The 16,990-nt window shown below is 44.5% G+C and overlaps 1 protein-coding gene across 5 annotated transcripts in view; it reads left to right on the forward strand.

The window, feature by feature from the left end:
- Positions 1-6,097, forward strand: part of CRACDL (CRACD like) — a 66,575-nt gene extending 60,478 nt beyond the window's left edge. For 4 of the 5 annotated variants that reach the window (XM_063339902.1, XM_063339911.1, XM_063339896.1 and 1 more), the window contains 3 exons: positions 970-1,169; positions 2,908-3,043; positions 3,851-6,096. In XM_063339902.1, the coding sequence (XP_063195972.1) occupies positions 970-1,169; positions 2,908-3,043; positions 3,851-3,996 (482 nt within the window). In that variant the 3' untranslated portion in view covers positions 3,997-6,096. Of the gene's footprint in view, positions 1-969; positions 1,170-2,907; positions 3,044-3,850 lie in introns of all 5 variants that reach the window. The other variant, XM_063339920.1, reaches the window with a different exon arrangement.
- Positions 6,098-16,990: the final 10,893 nt, after the last annotated feature.

Consider the following 16,990-nt stretch of genomic DNA (forward strand, 5'->3'; position numbering starts at 1 on the left):
CCCAACGAAGAAGTGGAGAACCTGGGTGCTGGAGCCAACGGAGGAGCTAAGGCTCTTCCCTTGATCCACTTCTGTTCAGTGTATAGACAGGATTTCCCTTCACAGAGTATCGAATCGAGGGTATTTCATTTCCCCATACCTCTGGATACTGCTTGTCCCTGGGTAGCAGTTGTGAGGACAGCAGGGTAGCTCTTTTGACCCTTTACTCTAGGAACAGCGGGTGTTTTTTTTCTTACCTCATTGACATCTCAGTTTTGGTGGAGCACGATGAAAGTGACTGGTCCCGACAGAGAGCGCGGTCAGCATCAGCAGGGATAAGTCAAAGTAAACCTCATGTCAAAACACGGTTAATTAACCCTGTAGTTTTCGCAGTATTCCTCTGCGTTCGGCTGCTGCAGACTGTTGTGCTCAGTCACCCACAGCACCTGAGGCACCAAGGGGCTGTGCGAGGGGGGTTGCTCCTAAAGGGGTGGAAGGAAGGCAGGAACCAGAGTAAGGCGTCGGCTGCTGCTGCGTGGGCATGGGACGAGCGGGAACTGAGGGCAGCCACAGCCCGAGGGTTGGGGGTTGCCTTTGCCACACCATGGTCCAGCCGTGTCCAGCTTTGAATCAGCTGCTGCTTGTCCCTAAGAGGCCACGAAGCAGATGGGAGGAGGGAGCAGGAGGGGGAACATTGGAAAATAGGTAGATTAATGAAACTCAATTCGTGTTTCTGCATCTCCCTCACGTGAGGGCAGTGACACTGCAGCTCTAGCCGAACAAAGATGCAAAGGGTTTTTCATCAGTAGAACAGTAACTTAGGACAGTGAGCACAGGCAGATTGCTCTCTGGGGACCAAAGTAAACAGAATTCCTATTTACCCAGGCTGGTCACACATCCTGGGACCAATCAACACATCGAGCAAGTGTGAGCTGAAGCTAATTACGACTCTCTTTCATATAACCATGTACATAAATAATCTGTCAACAGAGAGAAGCGTGCCTTCACCCATGGCTGCTGGAGAGTCCGGAAGAGATCCTGACAGTCCCGCAGAGCCAGCCTGGATTTCCATCGCAAGGCAAAAGCAGAGGGGTGTGCAGCAGGAGCAGGAACTCGACAGAGAAAAACTTGTGGCTCCAGATGTTAAGTCAGATACAGAGAAACAGAATAAAGAGAAGGAACGAACAGAGGTACTTACAATACAAATTTGTGATGCTTTCGTATCACCTTCCTGTAGTATTCTTTGGATCTACTGCTATATTACCAGTCATACTGTAATGATTACAGATACTTAATGAGTATAATCATAAGTAACAAAGGCTCTTGGAAATGTGTTACAGATTCAGAGTCCTCTGATTGTTCAGATATATAATTTTATATCTCCAAGAAATCCTGGAACTATGCGAGGTGTGTAAAATGTCTTGGGTGCCCAATACATACTTACCAGATCTAATGCGTGTATTGCATGCTAAAACACCCCCAAAGAGGTGCTAAATTGTTCAGTCTCAGATCTCTCTCAATACAGAGAATATACACTTTCTGTAACTATCCTTCTCAGCACAGCATTTCATTGAACATTGTATACATCCTGGATGATTTAATACTGAATGAACAGCTCGGTCCCAGAAGCTCCTAGGTAACAATTTTTAGAGCCTTGAGAAGTGAAACAGAATAAAAATAACTTTTGCACTTACAGACAGTGCCAAGATATAAATTCTGTTCTGTGTATATGGATAACTCGGATGCCCGTGTGGTGCCGTGAATACAGGCTGACGCTGCCTCTTCAGAGATCCCATGCAAAAGAGGGAGATACCTGTAGCAAATGATCTTCCCCGATGACAAAGCCGTGGTAGCAGAAGTGCTTGGCATTAATCCAGGGTACTAACAAGGCTTCCCTGGTCCTGGGCTAGCTCACGGAGGCAGCAGCGTGCGAGTGCTGCCTGTATCGCCTCCTGCGCAGCTAAGAACTCTGCACTGATGCAGGAGCGTGTGTGTCCTATACCAGCACAGCATTCCCAGTGCAAATGGCCTACTTTCTTGCCTCAGATGGTACCGTTAGAAACCCAGATAGCTGTATTATATCCTGGAATAAAAGAAGATCTCTAGGTGATGAAAAATAGCGGCAGTTAGATTAACAAGAAATAATACCTAATAAAATGTCTAGACAAGATATGAACTGCAATAATGCTCAACATTGTCACAGCACTTAAAATACCAAGGGTTTAAATGATCCCAAAATACAGTTTCTGTGTCAGAATAGGAAACTCCAGCTTTTAGCTGGCAATGTTCCCTAAAATTCATGCCATGCGTTTTATTTCCCTATATCAGCTAACAGAGGAACATGCCAAGATGCTCCTGACTGCAGCGTGTGAGGTTTGGTGCCACTGTACTACTCCCACCTTTTCCTTCTCCCACATGGCACCAGGCACTATCACTTCAGGGTAGTTTTTGATACTGGCAAGAAAATCCGTTTCTTTTTTTATGGAAAATCCATTTACCATCAACCGTACAAAAATACAGTGCCCTAACCCACAAAATTTGGGAGGTGGAAGGGAAATAGAAGTGAATAAAGCCGTTTCCAAATCCTATATCCTAAATGTTACCCTTGTGTTAGCAGACGTGTGCAAAGGGCTTGGAATACATTTGGCACTGAAGACTATAATAACCTACTCATAGGTACCATTATGAATAACGGATACGGAGGGATGGTTTTAATTTGTAAAGTTGAGTATCATGGATGCTAACATGAAACCACTGGAGCTTTCTGAACAGGTATCGGCTCAAGTGAGAGGGCTGGGACCAATGTGTGATGAGCATGTGTGGTCTTTGCACTGTGACAGGCACCACATCCACTCCCTTTGCTCCTGTCCTCCTAAACTGGTCTCATTCTCTCTGCGTTACTTGGATTTTATCCCTCTCTATGCCTAGGGGTCACTGAAGCAGCAGTGGAGCAAACCTTCACACTTGGCACCTAAAGCCACTTCTGAAGAACAGAGGAAAGAGACAAAGTCCGAAGTGAAGGAGCCGCTGCTGAGAACCAATTCACTGTCACATTATGTCCCTGGTATGAAATAAAATGCTTAAAATGTAGCTTGTTATCTCACAACTTTGTCAGAAGAAATCCTCCTTGAGTGCGCTGGAAGAGGAGTGGGGGCTAGATCCTAATCTCTTCCCCAGCCTCATATCAGCATGGCAAACCATTTTCTTGGCACTCACCTCTGGGGTTTTATTTGGTGCCATATTCTTTCAACCACCTTGATTACAGAGCAGTCAAAACTCACGTTGAAAGAAATGTGAATCGAGAGCGCTAGGCCGTTTCACAGGACGGGGTCCCAAATGCACTATCCCAGCGTAAATTGTAAAATGCATGCAACATTATTTTCAATAGCGTTCAATTTTAATGTGGTTTCCTCAACAAGCTGGAATGATGTGATCACAAACCGTCTTGCCCATCAGTCCTCCCACAATAACTTCGAATCTCTTTGGTAAATTAAAAATTGAAAGAAGGGCAGAAGTTTGGAAGGTAATAAAATTCCTGTAAGCTGGGGGCTGGGAGGAATTCACAAATGAATGCCCTTGCTAATGAAAAGACTCTCTTCTTTGGCCTGGTGTTAACACAGGGTACAGCAAGGAATCCGGGTCATTATGTTGGTTTTGGTAAGTTTAGGGATCAAAAGATACTATTAATGAGAAAAACACTATATTCTGTTGAGCATGGAACCGTTATTGCCTCAGGGCCGTAGTGCAGAAGCTTCCATGTGAAATGTAAAGATTTTCTACTGTAGGGCGAGGCACGGGAAGTTTTTAATGAAAGAGGCAGGCTGTACGGCTGCACAGCAAGCGAGTATGTGTTCATGTGTTTTATTCACAGTAGCTCCGTCACCAGCACCGGTGGATAAAGAGGAAATAAGCCACTTTAAGAAAGCCAGTAATGCTGCTCCGGATCAGCCATCGTGGATGGAACTGGCCAAAAAGAAATCGCAAGCTTGGAGTGATATGCCACAGATTATAAAATAGAACGATGCAAACAAATAGCATCTTTCACAATTAAGTCAACTACTTAACCGAACTTCTACAGACCAGCTAATCACAGGGAGGAGTCTCTTGATACAGGAGAAGGGTTTTACTACACAGCTGTGGAGAAAGTGTGCAATAGGTGCAGTCAAAAAGTTTACCTTCAACTTTGTAGCAATCAGGATTGCAATGGCAATGGATTACTTAAATTATGCTAAGGACATACTTACACTTCGGAAAATAAAACTTTTACCTTATGTATTTCCTGTGTTTTCTGCTTTTAATGACGTTTGCATCGAAACGGGATCTTTGCTATACTTTACTGAACTTTTGCTGCTGGAAACTTCTCTTTGCTATGGTTTTCTCTGTTTACACTTATAAATTGTGCACTAACAGCATTCTGTTGATGCGTTTCACTGGAATTGCCTGACATTCTTTTTATCAAAGCTGTTTGGACCATGGAGGTATTCATGAATAGGGGCTGGGGAGTGCTCCATTAAAATGCGTTGCATGAGCTGTGTGTTTGCCTAGCTGAGCCAAGTGGTCCAGTTTCAGGGCTTAGGTTACATTTCGTGAGGCACAAATACGCACATTTATGCGTGACCATGAATAAAAATTCCTCAGTTCCTTCTGTGAGCAACCTTGGTTGCACAGCGTTTGCAAGCAGGCAGGCAGTAAGGAAACTGAACTGCGGCTGGAAGCTCATCAATGCGTTCACAGTTACTTTCCTACCTGAATTTATCTGGTTGCAACTGGTTTTATGTGAAATCATCATTCTCAATTAGGAGGATAGTATGGGATAGGTTGATAGGACAGTATGAATTTAATTAAAAAATAAGAATTTAAATGCTTTTAACTAGAGTACAAACTGAAATGCTGGGAAAAACTGTGAACTTCAGTTGCGATGTCAACTTCACATATCTCCCCCTACATAATCTTAATTATTCTTATTAAAAAAATAGTGATGTATAGCATCTCTGTACTTTACTACCTTTATATAAAATTCTCATGCTCATCGGCCTGCATCTCCCACAGCAGTTGGGGACTCCTGCTCTTGAAGTCTCCTAGGCTCTTCACCTTCACCTGTTTAACGAGACCGACAAGAGAAATTATTCTGCTTATTGACCAAAATCATTCTGAATATATTTTAAGACCTCCCCATGAGTTAAAAGAAGCTGACAACAAATCCCGTTAGCTAATTTCTTTGGAACAAAATGCCCCACTGCTAAGACAAACATTTAACTTAGCGTACGTATATATGTGCAAAGTAATACCTTAGCACTGTGCTCCCTAGGTTTATTTATGTATATATTTGTGATTTTTGTTTTTCTTGTTGCATTAACATTCTTTTTGCAAAAATTTAGCGAGACTTTAGGAAGCACAGAATTTCCTAACACCTGCCTTTGCAGTTTCCAAATCGTGTTTTCTCTAAGGAGGGAGGGAGGGAGGAAACTCCCTCGGTAATGACAATTGCATTTTGTAATGAATAAAGAAAGGCGGCGTTGGAGCATGTGAATATCCAAGACACTGATCCCAGTTTTCAGGCAGGTTGTCTTTCATTGTCAAAAACAGGACGAGGAAAAACAAGTTTTATATTATTTGTCAAAGCCTTTGGATAAAGCCAGTCAGCCACCATCGCTGCTGAGGGCCTGATGCGGCCGCTGGACAGACGAGCTCCAGCCCATCTCAGGTCCCCACGCAAACTGGTTTCTGCCAACTGGCCCAGGGTTTTCTCCTTTATGCAGATCACAAAAGGCAGCGTGGATGTCCCCGCTGAAATGAGAAGTGGCAAGACAGCTCTCTGGTAAGCAGATCCACAACAGAAATAGTAACTTAATTACGGGACATGCAACCTTGGGCTCAGTTGCCCGAAGGTTGGTTGTGTAACCAACTTTCAAGTTGCTGCCCCATAAGCAAGCAAGAACTCTCCTTAATCTCAAGTGATTTTTTGGGGGTATTCAAATCTTACTCTAGGACCTACAGTAGAAATAGGTACATTTTTCAGATACGATAAAAAACATCTTAACTCCCTCTCTCTCCAAAACACCCTTTCTGTAATAAACAACTCAATAGCATAAAGTGTAATTTTAAGATAAGCTATTACCTTTTGTAGCAATCATGAAAAAAAAAAAAACGGTTTCTGTATTAAAGGAATATAATATATAAAAAAAGACCAAATTTGTTTCCTCTAATTATCGCCACTCCATGCAAAGAGCACAGTGTTTTCAGGAAATGGTCTGTCTCCATCCAATTCTCTCCCGTTTTAAAATGATTAAAACCGTGTTGAATCATGACTGACTTCTGGAGCATGACCTGCGCAGCTGTATGGGGAAGAGTAGAAATCTCTTTGACTATCTCATGTTTTCATAGACGGATGGTCAGGAATAACGGAGACGGAAGGCGGAGGTATCATGGCAAGACCTGCAGAATCTCAAGGAGAACAAGCCCTGTGTCCCCCGCTTTGCAGACGCATCAAGGAGAGGAGGGGAGGGGGGACCAGCTCTTCACCAAGAGCAGCCTGACTCCTGGTGCAGTATTTGGGATCCGAATTTGGGAGCATGCTGAGGTGGGAAGTGCGGGACAGACGTCAGCCTGTGTTTTGCCATTGACTGATACGTGGTCCAGATATTGCTGCCTTAGGGTTTCCATTCACTTTTGGTTTTTAGCACCAAGTGGGTGTGAATGACCGCCATGAGTGGTGGCAGCTGGCTTTGTGGAGCCTTCTGAGCCGGTGAGCAACCTTCACCTGACCTCCAAGGGAATGGGGCTGAGGCCCCACAGGCTGCTCAGACCTATGTGAAATGAACTCTGTATTGACCAATTCTGCTGTAATTAGGGAGGAATTTTAAGTATCTCAGAATATGCTTCGGAGATGTGGTAATATGATGTTCTTTTCACGATTGCCAAGGGAGGTTGTTGACACCAAAGGTTTAGATGACTTCAAAAACCTGCTAGACAAATCAGTGGAAGACAAAAATCCATCAAGTGCCGCTCACCATGAAAGCCAGGCCCTTGGCCTGGGAGATTGTGAAAGGCTTTGGGAGGCCGTGTGACTGATGGACTCGTCATATTCTTCCTATTCTCCTTCCTATTCGTGTCATATTCACTTTATATTCTCCTACTGCTGCCAATGGCCCAGGCCTTTGTGCAAGAGAAGACACTTGGCTACCTGGACCTCTGATCTGATTGACTAAGGGGAGTTTTTATTTTCTCATGGTGTTGGTCTGTGCCCAGGTTTCTTCACTGTAAGTCAAAGGGTCGTGCAAGTAGGTCTTGCTATAGCTGTTTTGTCAACAGGTAGGCAGGAAATAGTTTTAGAGCCCATGTATTCTTCCTTGGACAAATGGCTCATTTGTGGCAATGGGAAGATGCAAATACAAATATATTTTTCTTCTCTGTATGAACAGTGATTTATGTTTCACACTCAATACCACCCAAAGAACCTTTCACGTCTGATCAGCTTTCCTAAGGACGTCAGATGTACTTTTCCAGCAGAGAAGCAATATGACTGACTCAGGCTGATCCATTTTGCTCAGGCAGCTGCAATATATAGCGTTGGGGTATAACATCTAACAGTGAAATAAAATGCAAAAATTTGCCCTTTGTTCGTGACTCATGCACATAAACTAACAGAGTCTGAATTACAGTCAAAGAACAACAACAAATGGACTTGAAAAATAGAGGAGTTTCTCCCAGAAGTGCTGCATGATACATCTTTGGCTTTCCGTTTAACGAGCAAGGTGACAGTCTGTGAGCAGTCGTCCTTCCCAGCGGTGAAGGACCGCGCACAATGCCAATGAAATTGTGTATCAGGCATCTTTCCGTGCAAAAACTCTAGGTTTGATGACTTACACAGTTTACTAGTTGGATTATCCTAATTAGCTACCTCACAATGGAGGTAGTAATTTTAAGTAAAAAATGACAGCTAAATTATTTTTAATGTACAGCAAAGTGCAATTAATTTTTAAGGCCAAAATATCCCTCTGGCCTTTACTTTGATATGGTGTTTTGCACTGTGTTGCCTTTGACAGTAAAAACGTTTACTAAATCTGTTCTATTTTTTTTTCCAAGATGAAGAGGAATATAAAATCTTGTTGCCAGTGAAAATATCCAACAGCAGCGAAGGAAGCAGCTTGCTGTAATTTTGCAATGCCATTAATTCCCTCTTAGTCTCGAGGAACATAATAAACTTGCCAAAATGTTTGCTTTGTATACACGATGAGCACTCTGCTGTGGGTAACAAAGGTTTAATTACAGGATTTTGTGTTTGCGGTTAGAAGATAACTTTTGTACTGTTATAGAGTCCAAAAAGAAAAGAAAAAAAAAAAGCCATTTGTGAGCACTGGGCAGTGCTACATGTCTCATAAAACCCCAGGGGGGAATGTAACCCTGCGTGATCCAGCACAGAGTGACTGCAAAGGGATTAACTCTTGTAGAAGGCATTTCAGTTCCAAGTGGGCACAGGTCTCAGGCTCACATATTCCTGATGTTCACCAAGCCGCTCAACAGGCGACAGGAACCGTTGAGGTTTTTATAGCCTGGGATGCGTTATTGTCTGGCTTCACACAATAAATACCATTTGAAGATTTTTATGGATTATTACTCCCAGTTCTCTGCCTCATGTTACTCTCTGAAGCTGGAGACTGATGGGACACGTATTCACACGGTTCATTCAGCTCTTCTTCCTTTGCAGTAACTTGCAGCACCTTTGCTTCATCTGCAGATTCTAATTCTCTACGTACACTGGCTGCATTCCCAAAAGAAAACCTCTCTAGCTCATCTAAGGCAGCTTAAATGGAGGTCATTCAGAAAAATGTTGAACTATCTCCCCCTCTGGGATCCCAAATTGCTCTCTTACGAACTGTTAGGAATGCAGCTAAGAGTGTGTAAGATTTTACCAAAGCAAAGTGATAGAGGACAATTTTCACAGAATCACAGAATGGTTTGGATTGGAAAGGACCTTAAAGATCACCTAGTTCCAACCCCCTGCCATGGGCAGGGACACCTCCCACTAGACCAGGCTGCTCAAAGCCCCCCCAAAGCTTGAACACTTCCAGGGATGGGGCATCCACAACTTCCCTGGGCAACCTGTTCCAGTGCCTCACCATCCTCAGAATAAAGAATTTCTTCATAATATCTAATCTAAATTCCCCCTCTTTCAGTTTAAAACCGTTACCCCTCATCCAATCGTTACACTCCCTGATAAAGAGTCCCTCCCCATCTCTCCTGCAGGCCCACTTTAGGTACCGGCAGGCTGCTCTAAGGTCTCCCCAGAGCCTTCTCTTCTCCAGGCTGAACAACCACAACTCTCTCAGCCTGTTTTCCTTCCTTCCATCTCACACCTTCACATTGAGTACTTTCATTGTTGATTTCTTTTTCCTTTGTTTATTTACTTATTTGCATATGAAATGGTGTATGTTGCAGGTTCCTAATTCCACTGAAGCCTATTCAAGGATGCTGAGCCAAGTACTGTGGTATCTGAGGGCCTCTTAACTCATTTTACCCAAATATGGTTTGATTTCTAAAGTTTAGAATTGACATGTAATTTATTACCCTGCCTTTGAAAGTCAAGTCTGCCTGAGAAACATTTTAATAAAAAAAGAAAAAAGAAAGAAATCTCTGTTCACTGTCTACTGGAAAATGGCACTTTGCACCAGTGGGTCCTGTGATGATTACCAGCATGTGGCTTCCACACTGTCACTTGTCACCCGTGCCAGCAACTCAGGGATGACAAGGCAACTGGGCCACCCATGCTGCTCTTGGGACAAACCGTGAAAAAGCATGGCCCCATCAGAGATGGCAAGGAGGCAGAGGAATCTGGCAAGACCCTCCTATTGCCAACCACCACCCGTGCTGGCCCTCCCCAACCAGCAGCTGGTATCAGACCGCATTGAGATGAGGCAACGATACTTACTTGACTCTGGGCTCCAACTCCAGGCATGGGACTGCTTGTGCGAGTGACAGCCCAAGGTGCTATAAAGATTTCAGCACCATGTCAGAAACTGGAGGTCTCTGAACCGCAGAGACAAGTTTGTCCCAAAGTCATGCTCTGGTGATCATGTCTCCCAAAGAAATCCTATTCCCATATTATTTTTATTCCTTCTCCCCCTGAATGTAACTACATTATCAATAAACCCCTCCAAACCACTGCCTACATCAAAGAACCAAGCAGAACTGTCTGGAAAGAGCAAGGAAAACACCCAGAGTTGTGACAAGAGAAGAATTCAGTTAATAACCCTTCAGAAAATAAAAGCCACCTTTCTCAGCAGAAATAACAGAGACTCCTTAATAAGCCGTTGGCTCATCCTGTCTGCACTCAGCACAGGAGATAATTTTGATGGGCAGGCTGCCTGCAGACAAGGCAGAAGAATAAGGCCCTGAGCCTGTCCAGGCAAAACAGACATCTTCCCCATCTGGCCACTCCTTTAAACAAGGGTTGACTTCTTTTAACTCCTTTGCCTCTTCCTGCAGCACTCCCCCTGAGTACGCAAAAGGGATTACTTTTTGCTTAATGAAGCCTTTTGTTTGGTTCATGCCTTTATTTTGAACCACAAAATAAAAGACTCCTAGGTACAAGGAGTCACTTCCCACACCCCGGCCTTGTGGCATTGCAAAGCTCACCCATATGCTCTTTCAAACCCCCGGGCTACCTGGTGGTTCAATGGTGGTTCGAAGCAAATCCAGCTCCAGCGCTCACAGGACCTGCTGGGAAACACAAGGACAAAGAAGTTGGAGCTAGAGATAACAGAGGCGACCTTTCCTGCTCAGCAGGGAGTCCTTACTGCCCAGTTTCATTGCTGCTTCTTCATCCTCCTCTGTGATTTTCGGTTTGTTTCCTCAGTGTGCAGAAGCAGCCCGCAGTGGGCTGCCGGCCGCCGAAGGGTGGCTGCATTTCTTCAACATCCCATCCAGCTACTGAACTCGGTCCGTCGGTGGAGAGCAGGATGCGAGCAGCCTGGGGCAGCGGGTTGCACATCATTTTTGATGGTGGATCGTGCTGTCAGCTGCTCTCCAGAGAGACACTGAGCTTTTGAATTGCCTTTTCACGCCACAATTTCCCCCATTATTGTTGAGGATGTAATTTATCTTACCTTGTGATCGTGGACAGGAGATCGGGGAGGCAGATTTTACTGTGACCTACTTCCCTAAAGCAGGATGGGAAGGAGGGGTTTGCTTTGGCTTGGGAAAAAGGCAGTGCTTGCTGTCAGAGCCCATTCGTGTGGGCTTACATTTCATGCGGGGAAAGCAGAGGGTGGTTATTCAAACAGGGAAATTGGTTCTGGCTTCCCAATTTGCTTTTACCCCATTGCATAAACAGCTCCTCAAATCTACCTACCAAAATAAGCCCTACCTTCACCAGCTCCTGTTTCACACGACCCCCGGCACTGCGCTGTAAAATAGTGATGCCCAGACTGAGTCTTAGAAGTTATGCCAAGGATAGCGGAGGAGAAGAGGTGTTTCCTTGGCTGCTTTTAATGTAAATGATGGACAAAAAGGGAGCCTCTTAACTGTACGCATGTCTCAGAAATTGGCTCCAGTAATTTGGAATCCTTGTTAGCAAGTAACAGATGAGTTTCGGAGAGGGCAGAAGGATACAAGTTTAATTTCTTGCATAACGTTTTTGAAATACAACTGAAGTATGAAGTTGAAATTAAGAGAGAATAAAAATCTCCACCTTGTCTAAATAAAATAACCTTTGAATTTTATTCTTCTCTTATATATAAACTAATAAGTTCTAATTTTTAAAACATTTGATTTTAGAAGCAAATGCTTGCTCCCAAGACAAAGACATTCTTCCTCCCCATTCAGTGGGTGATTACTCCTATTTCTGGCCCTGAATTCTGCCTTCCCTTCAAGCAACTTAGTACAATTTGGAGCTTTTACATTTGGTCACAGAAACTGTTTTGATCAAACTGGACTCTGGTGTGTGACAAACCAGTGTCCGTCTCCTCCGCTGCAGCCTGTCAGTTTTACTCACTTAAAACAACCTCCAGGTCTTGCCTGGTGCTGAGGACATCCCCAACACATTCAGCAACTTCAGTCCAGGCTCTGACCATTCATTTTAGGGGAACTTTTCTATTTACACACCAGAATAACTGAGGTTGGAGCCAGCCCTTCTTCCCTATCAGAAAGTGATGGTGCAGAAATGCTGCAGGAGGAACCCTTTCCCTATGCGGTCTAGGCAGATGTTTTTATTACATGCCTCTGGCTGCTTTTCCAAATCCTATTTTACTTTTTTTCAGCCTTGTTAGGAATTGCTTAGATGAACCCCATGAAGACGCCATGCCCTGCCGCCAGGTCCCACACAAGGGGTGCAAACGTGGGCCTGTCGCCCAGTGCGTGGGTCCTGCTGCCTTCCGACAGGCAGCATGTGGGAGCAGGAGCCGGCAGCCGCCTTCCCTGGCTGTGGCACCACACACGGGCCTCCAGCTGACCCCAAGGTTTACCCTTCATAGACACAGGGCTCCCTTCAACTGACTCAATATAATTGTACATATTGATTAATGAGTGAATTAAGCTATTGAATTCTGGCTCCCTGACCCCTCCAAGGTACAGCCACTGAACTGTTACGCTTTTAATCATATTCTGCTCGGTTGCATGTAGGAGCTCACGCTGGTGTTTGCCGTGCTTGGGGACCTACTTCAGAGTGGCGTATTTTGATTACCGCAGTGAAATGTAGCTACTTGCTTGTTTCTGACTAATACATTTTATGAATCTTCCCTGGTGTTAATAAACATAGTAATGTTTAATTATTGAGACATTTCATAAAAATGTTTTTGAGAGGAAGACAAATTTTATGTTCTGACTAAATAATTAAACATTATGCAAATGTTCACAACCCCAGCATTCTGGTTAAGCAAAACAATACTTGGATGATGGCCTTGTTTGCGCACTGAGTTAGTATTGTTGTGATTGTTGGGCTGTGATTAGCAGCAGATATGGTATTACTGGGATTTAAAACTACAAACAGGTTCTGACGAAACAGGACGAGCATGAGGGTAAGGCTGAGAGCCAGGCTGCAGCCACGGTCTGCGGAGGAGAAGGTGGGTCATTTTCCCCCAAGAACCACCTGCCATCCCAGTTGTGCTCCCTGGGGAGCAAGGCCAGCCCTGGGCTCACCCTCCTGCGGCTGGCAACCTCACCTCAACGGAAAGGGAAGAAGTAGGGCTGCAGGCTGCGACACAGCCTGCAGTGTGGGAGAGACGGGGAGGAAAGCCATTGCTTTCCACACAAGCCCATTTCACCTGTGGCCAACGTGACGCTCTCCACCTTGTCCTTGCATTTTCCTCTCTGGTGGTCAGGGACAAAACCTGGGCCTTTTTGGTTTTAGAGTTTAATTATTCATAAACACCCTTGCCTTGAGATGAGTCGTCCTGAAGCCTGACTTTGAACATGTCAGTACACATGTGCCGTAACTCTGTAACCTAGGGTTAAGGTGTAATCACCTTAAAAACCAAAGGACGCTGCATGTGTCAGTCTTGTAATTAGTTACAGCTCTGTTTCTCTCAGGATAGGAAAAACATTAACAGTATGCATGTCATGCAATATGCTAGTGATACAGCTATTGCAGTCATCAAACTCGTCATCACGGACATGTTACAAACTTCAGAAAGAGTTTATTAATTGCTCAGTGTGCTCCGGCTGCCAGCGGTGCTTACCGGCTTTGATTGGTGTCTGCTCCTGATACCTGCGCGTTTGGTGGGTGGAATTAGCATTTGCCCACACAGTTGCACAGCACGTGGGATCACACTGGGACCTGTCATCCTGAAAAGTACTTTTTGGGAGTAAAATACAATACCAACATATTGCTTTTCAACTGCTGGTTTCCCTTTGTGTGCCAGGAGAGTAATCTGCATGCAATTGAGAGGAGGCTGCACACCTAGTTTGCATGAGGAGATGGGAATCTAAAGCTTCTTTTGAAGCTGTGAAGAAAGGAATAAACCGCTTCATTTAAAAATGTGTGTCCTCGGTGTCCTTCCTGGGGGATGGATCTATCTGATAGTCCCAGAGCTCTTATATTATTGCTGTCATTTTTGTTGCCTGTTGGAGCTGCGACAGCGCCTAGCCTGTTGCTACTTACATGTTATTGCAGATATAAGGGAAGGGCTCCCATCTGACTGAGGTTCATTTCTCTTTTTCCTAAAACCTTGGTCTAAAAAGTCCTAAGACGTGGGAAATTGCACTCATTATTTCTAAACACCATGAAGAATGCTTCTGTCTTATCTATGTTTTCCTTGCTATCTACCATCCTCCCACTGCTGCTTGGATAACTATAGGTTTGCTTTGTGGGGAGGAGATGGGATTCTAAATTGGCAGAAAGATAACACTCAAATGAAAGAAACATCACTAAAGCCTTTAAGGCTGGTCAGGATGACTTAATACAGCCTGAATCCCTGCTGCGATAGGGTGAAGCATGAGATCTTTTCATTACAGCAGAGCAACAGCTCTGCTAGTTTAAATGGAGAGCAGCTTTGATAATTATTTTCAGTGCTGCAGTGTTCACATGGTCACAGGGATTGTCTTGACACTTGTCATGTCTTGGGGGGATACAAGTTAAGGTTAATGATATGTACTACAAGTAATTTGAGCAAGGGGGTCTAAAGATACCATTCTCTTATTCCTTCTCTCTCCCCAACCCTCTCCCAAATCAGCTGCTGACAGAATCACTTTGTCGCATACCTTGCGTTCAAATGACAGCTCTCATCCTCCACAGAGTGGACTTGTGCCCCCTTGTCCATGGCCCTGCTGTGGAATGACATGCACAGTGAATACGCTTCTTAGGGTAAAATTTAGAAAGGACCGGTTGATGGGGAGACCATAAATCCCCTTACCAATGATTAGGGACGCACCTAGGATTTTAACTTTTTACCTGTATCTAACGTGATGGGGCTGGACATGATTAGAAGGACACAAATTGCAAGGTCATGTTTTGTCAAGGCACTCGGGAATCTGTTTCTTTTTCCCTTCATCCCAGTGTGAGCTAGTTTAACAATTTCTGGTTGTTCTTCACAATTTTAGCAGAGGATTATGAAGGCAAAGTAGCTGGGGAAGACAGGAGAGTGGCACAAGATGAGAGCAGGACATGCTGGGGTAAGGAAGGTACAAGACCGAGGGCTGTGCCTCTTTGCCCGTTGAGGCGATGCTGACTCAAGCATTGGTAGGCCACAGCCGATGACTACAATTAGTGCAAATGCTCACCCAACCATTGTCTCGAGCATCAGATTCCACATATAGTTTTGGCTGGGAATTAGTTTACCAAGAATGAATGCAGAGGGCCACACAGCTAGTGTAACTGATGGAGAGGCAGTCTGCTCTGTCCTTGTAAACCACTTGTAGCTTGTGGCTACAAACCCTCCTGTTCACCTTTTGCTGGGAGAAGGAATTGTCATCCCCTGCCCTGTGCTGTTTCTAGTGGCAGAAAATGTGCACCAAATTCATCCTTCAGCTAGTGCTCCCCCTCTATGAAGAAAAATGTCAGGTTGGCCCAAGAAAGCACAGGAAGCTTTCCCCCTGCACCTCCATCTGCAAAGCCCTGGCTGTAGCATGGCTCTTTGCAGGCTATTGACCTCCACCAGAAACTGAGAGTAAAGTGAAGGGATGGGGCAGCAATCGCTTTATTCCAGTTTGGTCTGCACAAGGTGTCCAGATCTGCCCTTCAGTGGAAGAAGGAGACACCCACTGACCAGACATCCCCTGGGTGATGGGGCAAGAGTAGGAGGGAGTTAGCTGCCCCAGAGTTGGGTTTTAGCCAACAGTTGGGTGCCTGGGTTTGACTCTTAATGTCTGGTCCTAACAAAGTAGATTGAACCATGTCCTGCACAACCCTGCCTTCCTGTGGGAAGCAGGATTAAAGATGAAGAGCTGGGCTGGACTAGACAAGAAGAGAGGTGAGACAAAGAAAATGACGCAAAGACTAACATGCAGCCAGCCCACTCTTTGGCAGGGGAGCCTGTGCCAGAAGTCTGGAGTATAAAGTTTTAGTCTGTGTTTCTTGGCAGTGAGAAATTTAGATTTGCATTGTTTTTGCAGATTTTAGCTCAGGTTTTACAAATCTCCCTGTCTTTGGAGAATATGCCAGAGTCTTAACTGCACATTACTCAAGTGGTTATTTGGGCATTTGTAGTGGGTGGAGCTAGAAAGTCTTTATAATTTGTAGCAATTCTGCACAACATAAATTAAAGAGTTATACAGTTATACAGTCCCTCTCAAAGCTTCATCTACCAATGAGACAATGTACCAGATTTTGAGACCCTTCCTTCTAAAACATTGTATTTTTTTCCCTAGGTAAATTGACTTGGATTCTTTCCCTGTGCTGTCTGGACCTGTAGTTATTTTTGCTAGGAAAGGGTCCCTTCAGAAACCTCTACTTGCTGAGGGCCTGATTCAGACCTTCCTTTGACTGCAGCTTCCCTGTCATCGGTAGACCAACCACCAGGTTGCCCCAAGGTAAGTGAAAGGAGACATCTTCTCAGTGTATTTTGCTTACGATGAAGATGTCCAGTTCACAAAGTCTAGGTCTCAAAACTTCCCTGAAAATTTTTCCATCTTTTAAAATTAGGAGAGAGAGAGTACCATGAAGTAGGCATGTGGAAAATGAGCTGGCAATCCAAATCCTTAATTCTTAACATGATTTCCTTTCGCTTGGACTATCTCTTGAATAGTAAATGAATCTGTCTGTTTTTTACCCAGGCATTGGACCTCAGCTACCGTCAGCAATATTGGCACAATATGAACTTCATGGTTTCCAGGTTTATGTTTATGTAATAGTAGGGATGCATTTAAAAGCCTCTGCCTTTAGGAGGAGATGAATAAATGTAAATGTTCATCACCTCTGAGCAGACGGCAGAGGCATTTGCGGCTCAGACAGAACCTCCACAGTGAGTGAAATGACTGTGATGTGGGGGTGAGGGTAGAGAAACATGAATTTGGAGACTGAGCTCTGTTCCTACCTCCCCGAGAGACTTCTTGGACAGATTAGTTGTTCTCCCACCTCAGT

The sequence above is a fragment of the Chroicocephalus ridibundus genome, chromosome 1, assembly GCF_963924245.1.
Source record: "Chroicocephalus ridibundus chromosome 1, bChrRid1.1, whole genome shotgun sequence".
NCBI classification, from domain to species: domain Eukaryota; kingdom Metazoa; phylum Chordata; class Aves; order Charadriiformes; family Laridae; genus Chroicocephalus; species Chroicocephalus ridibundus.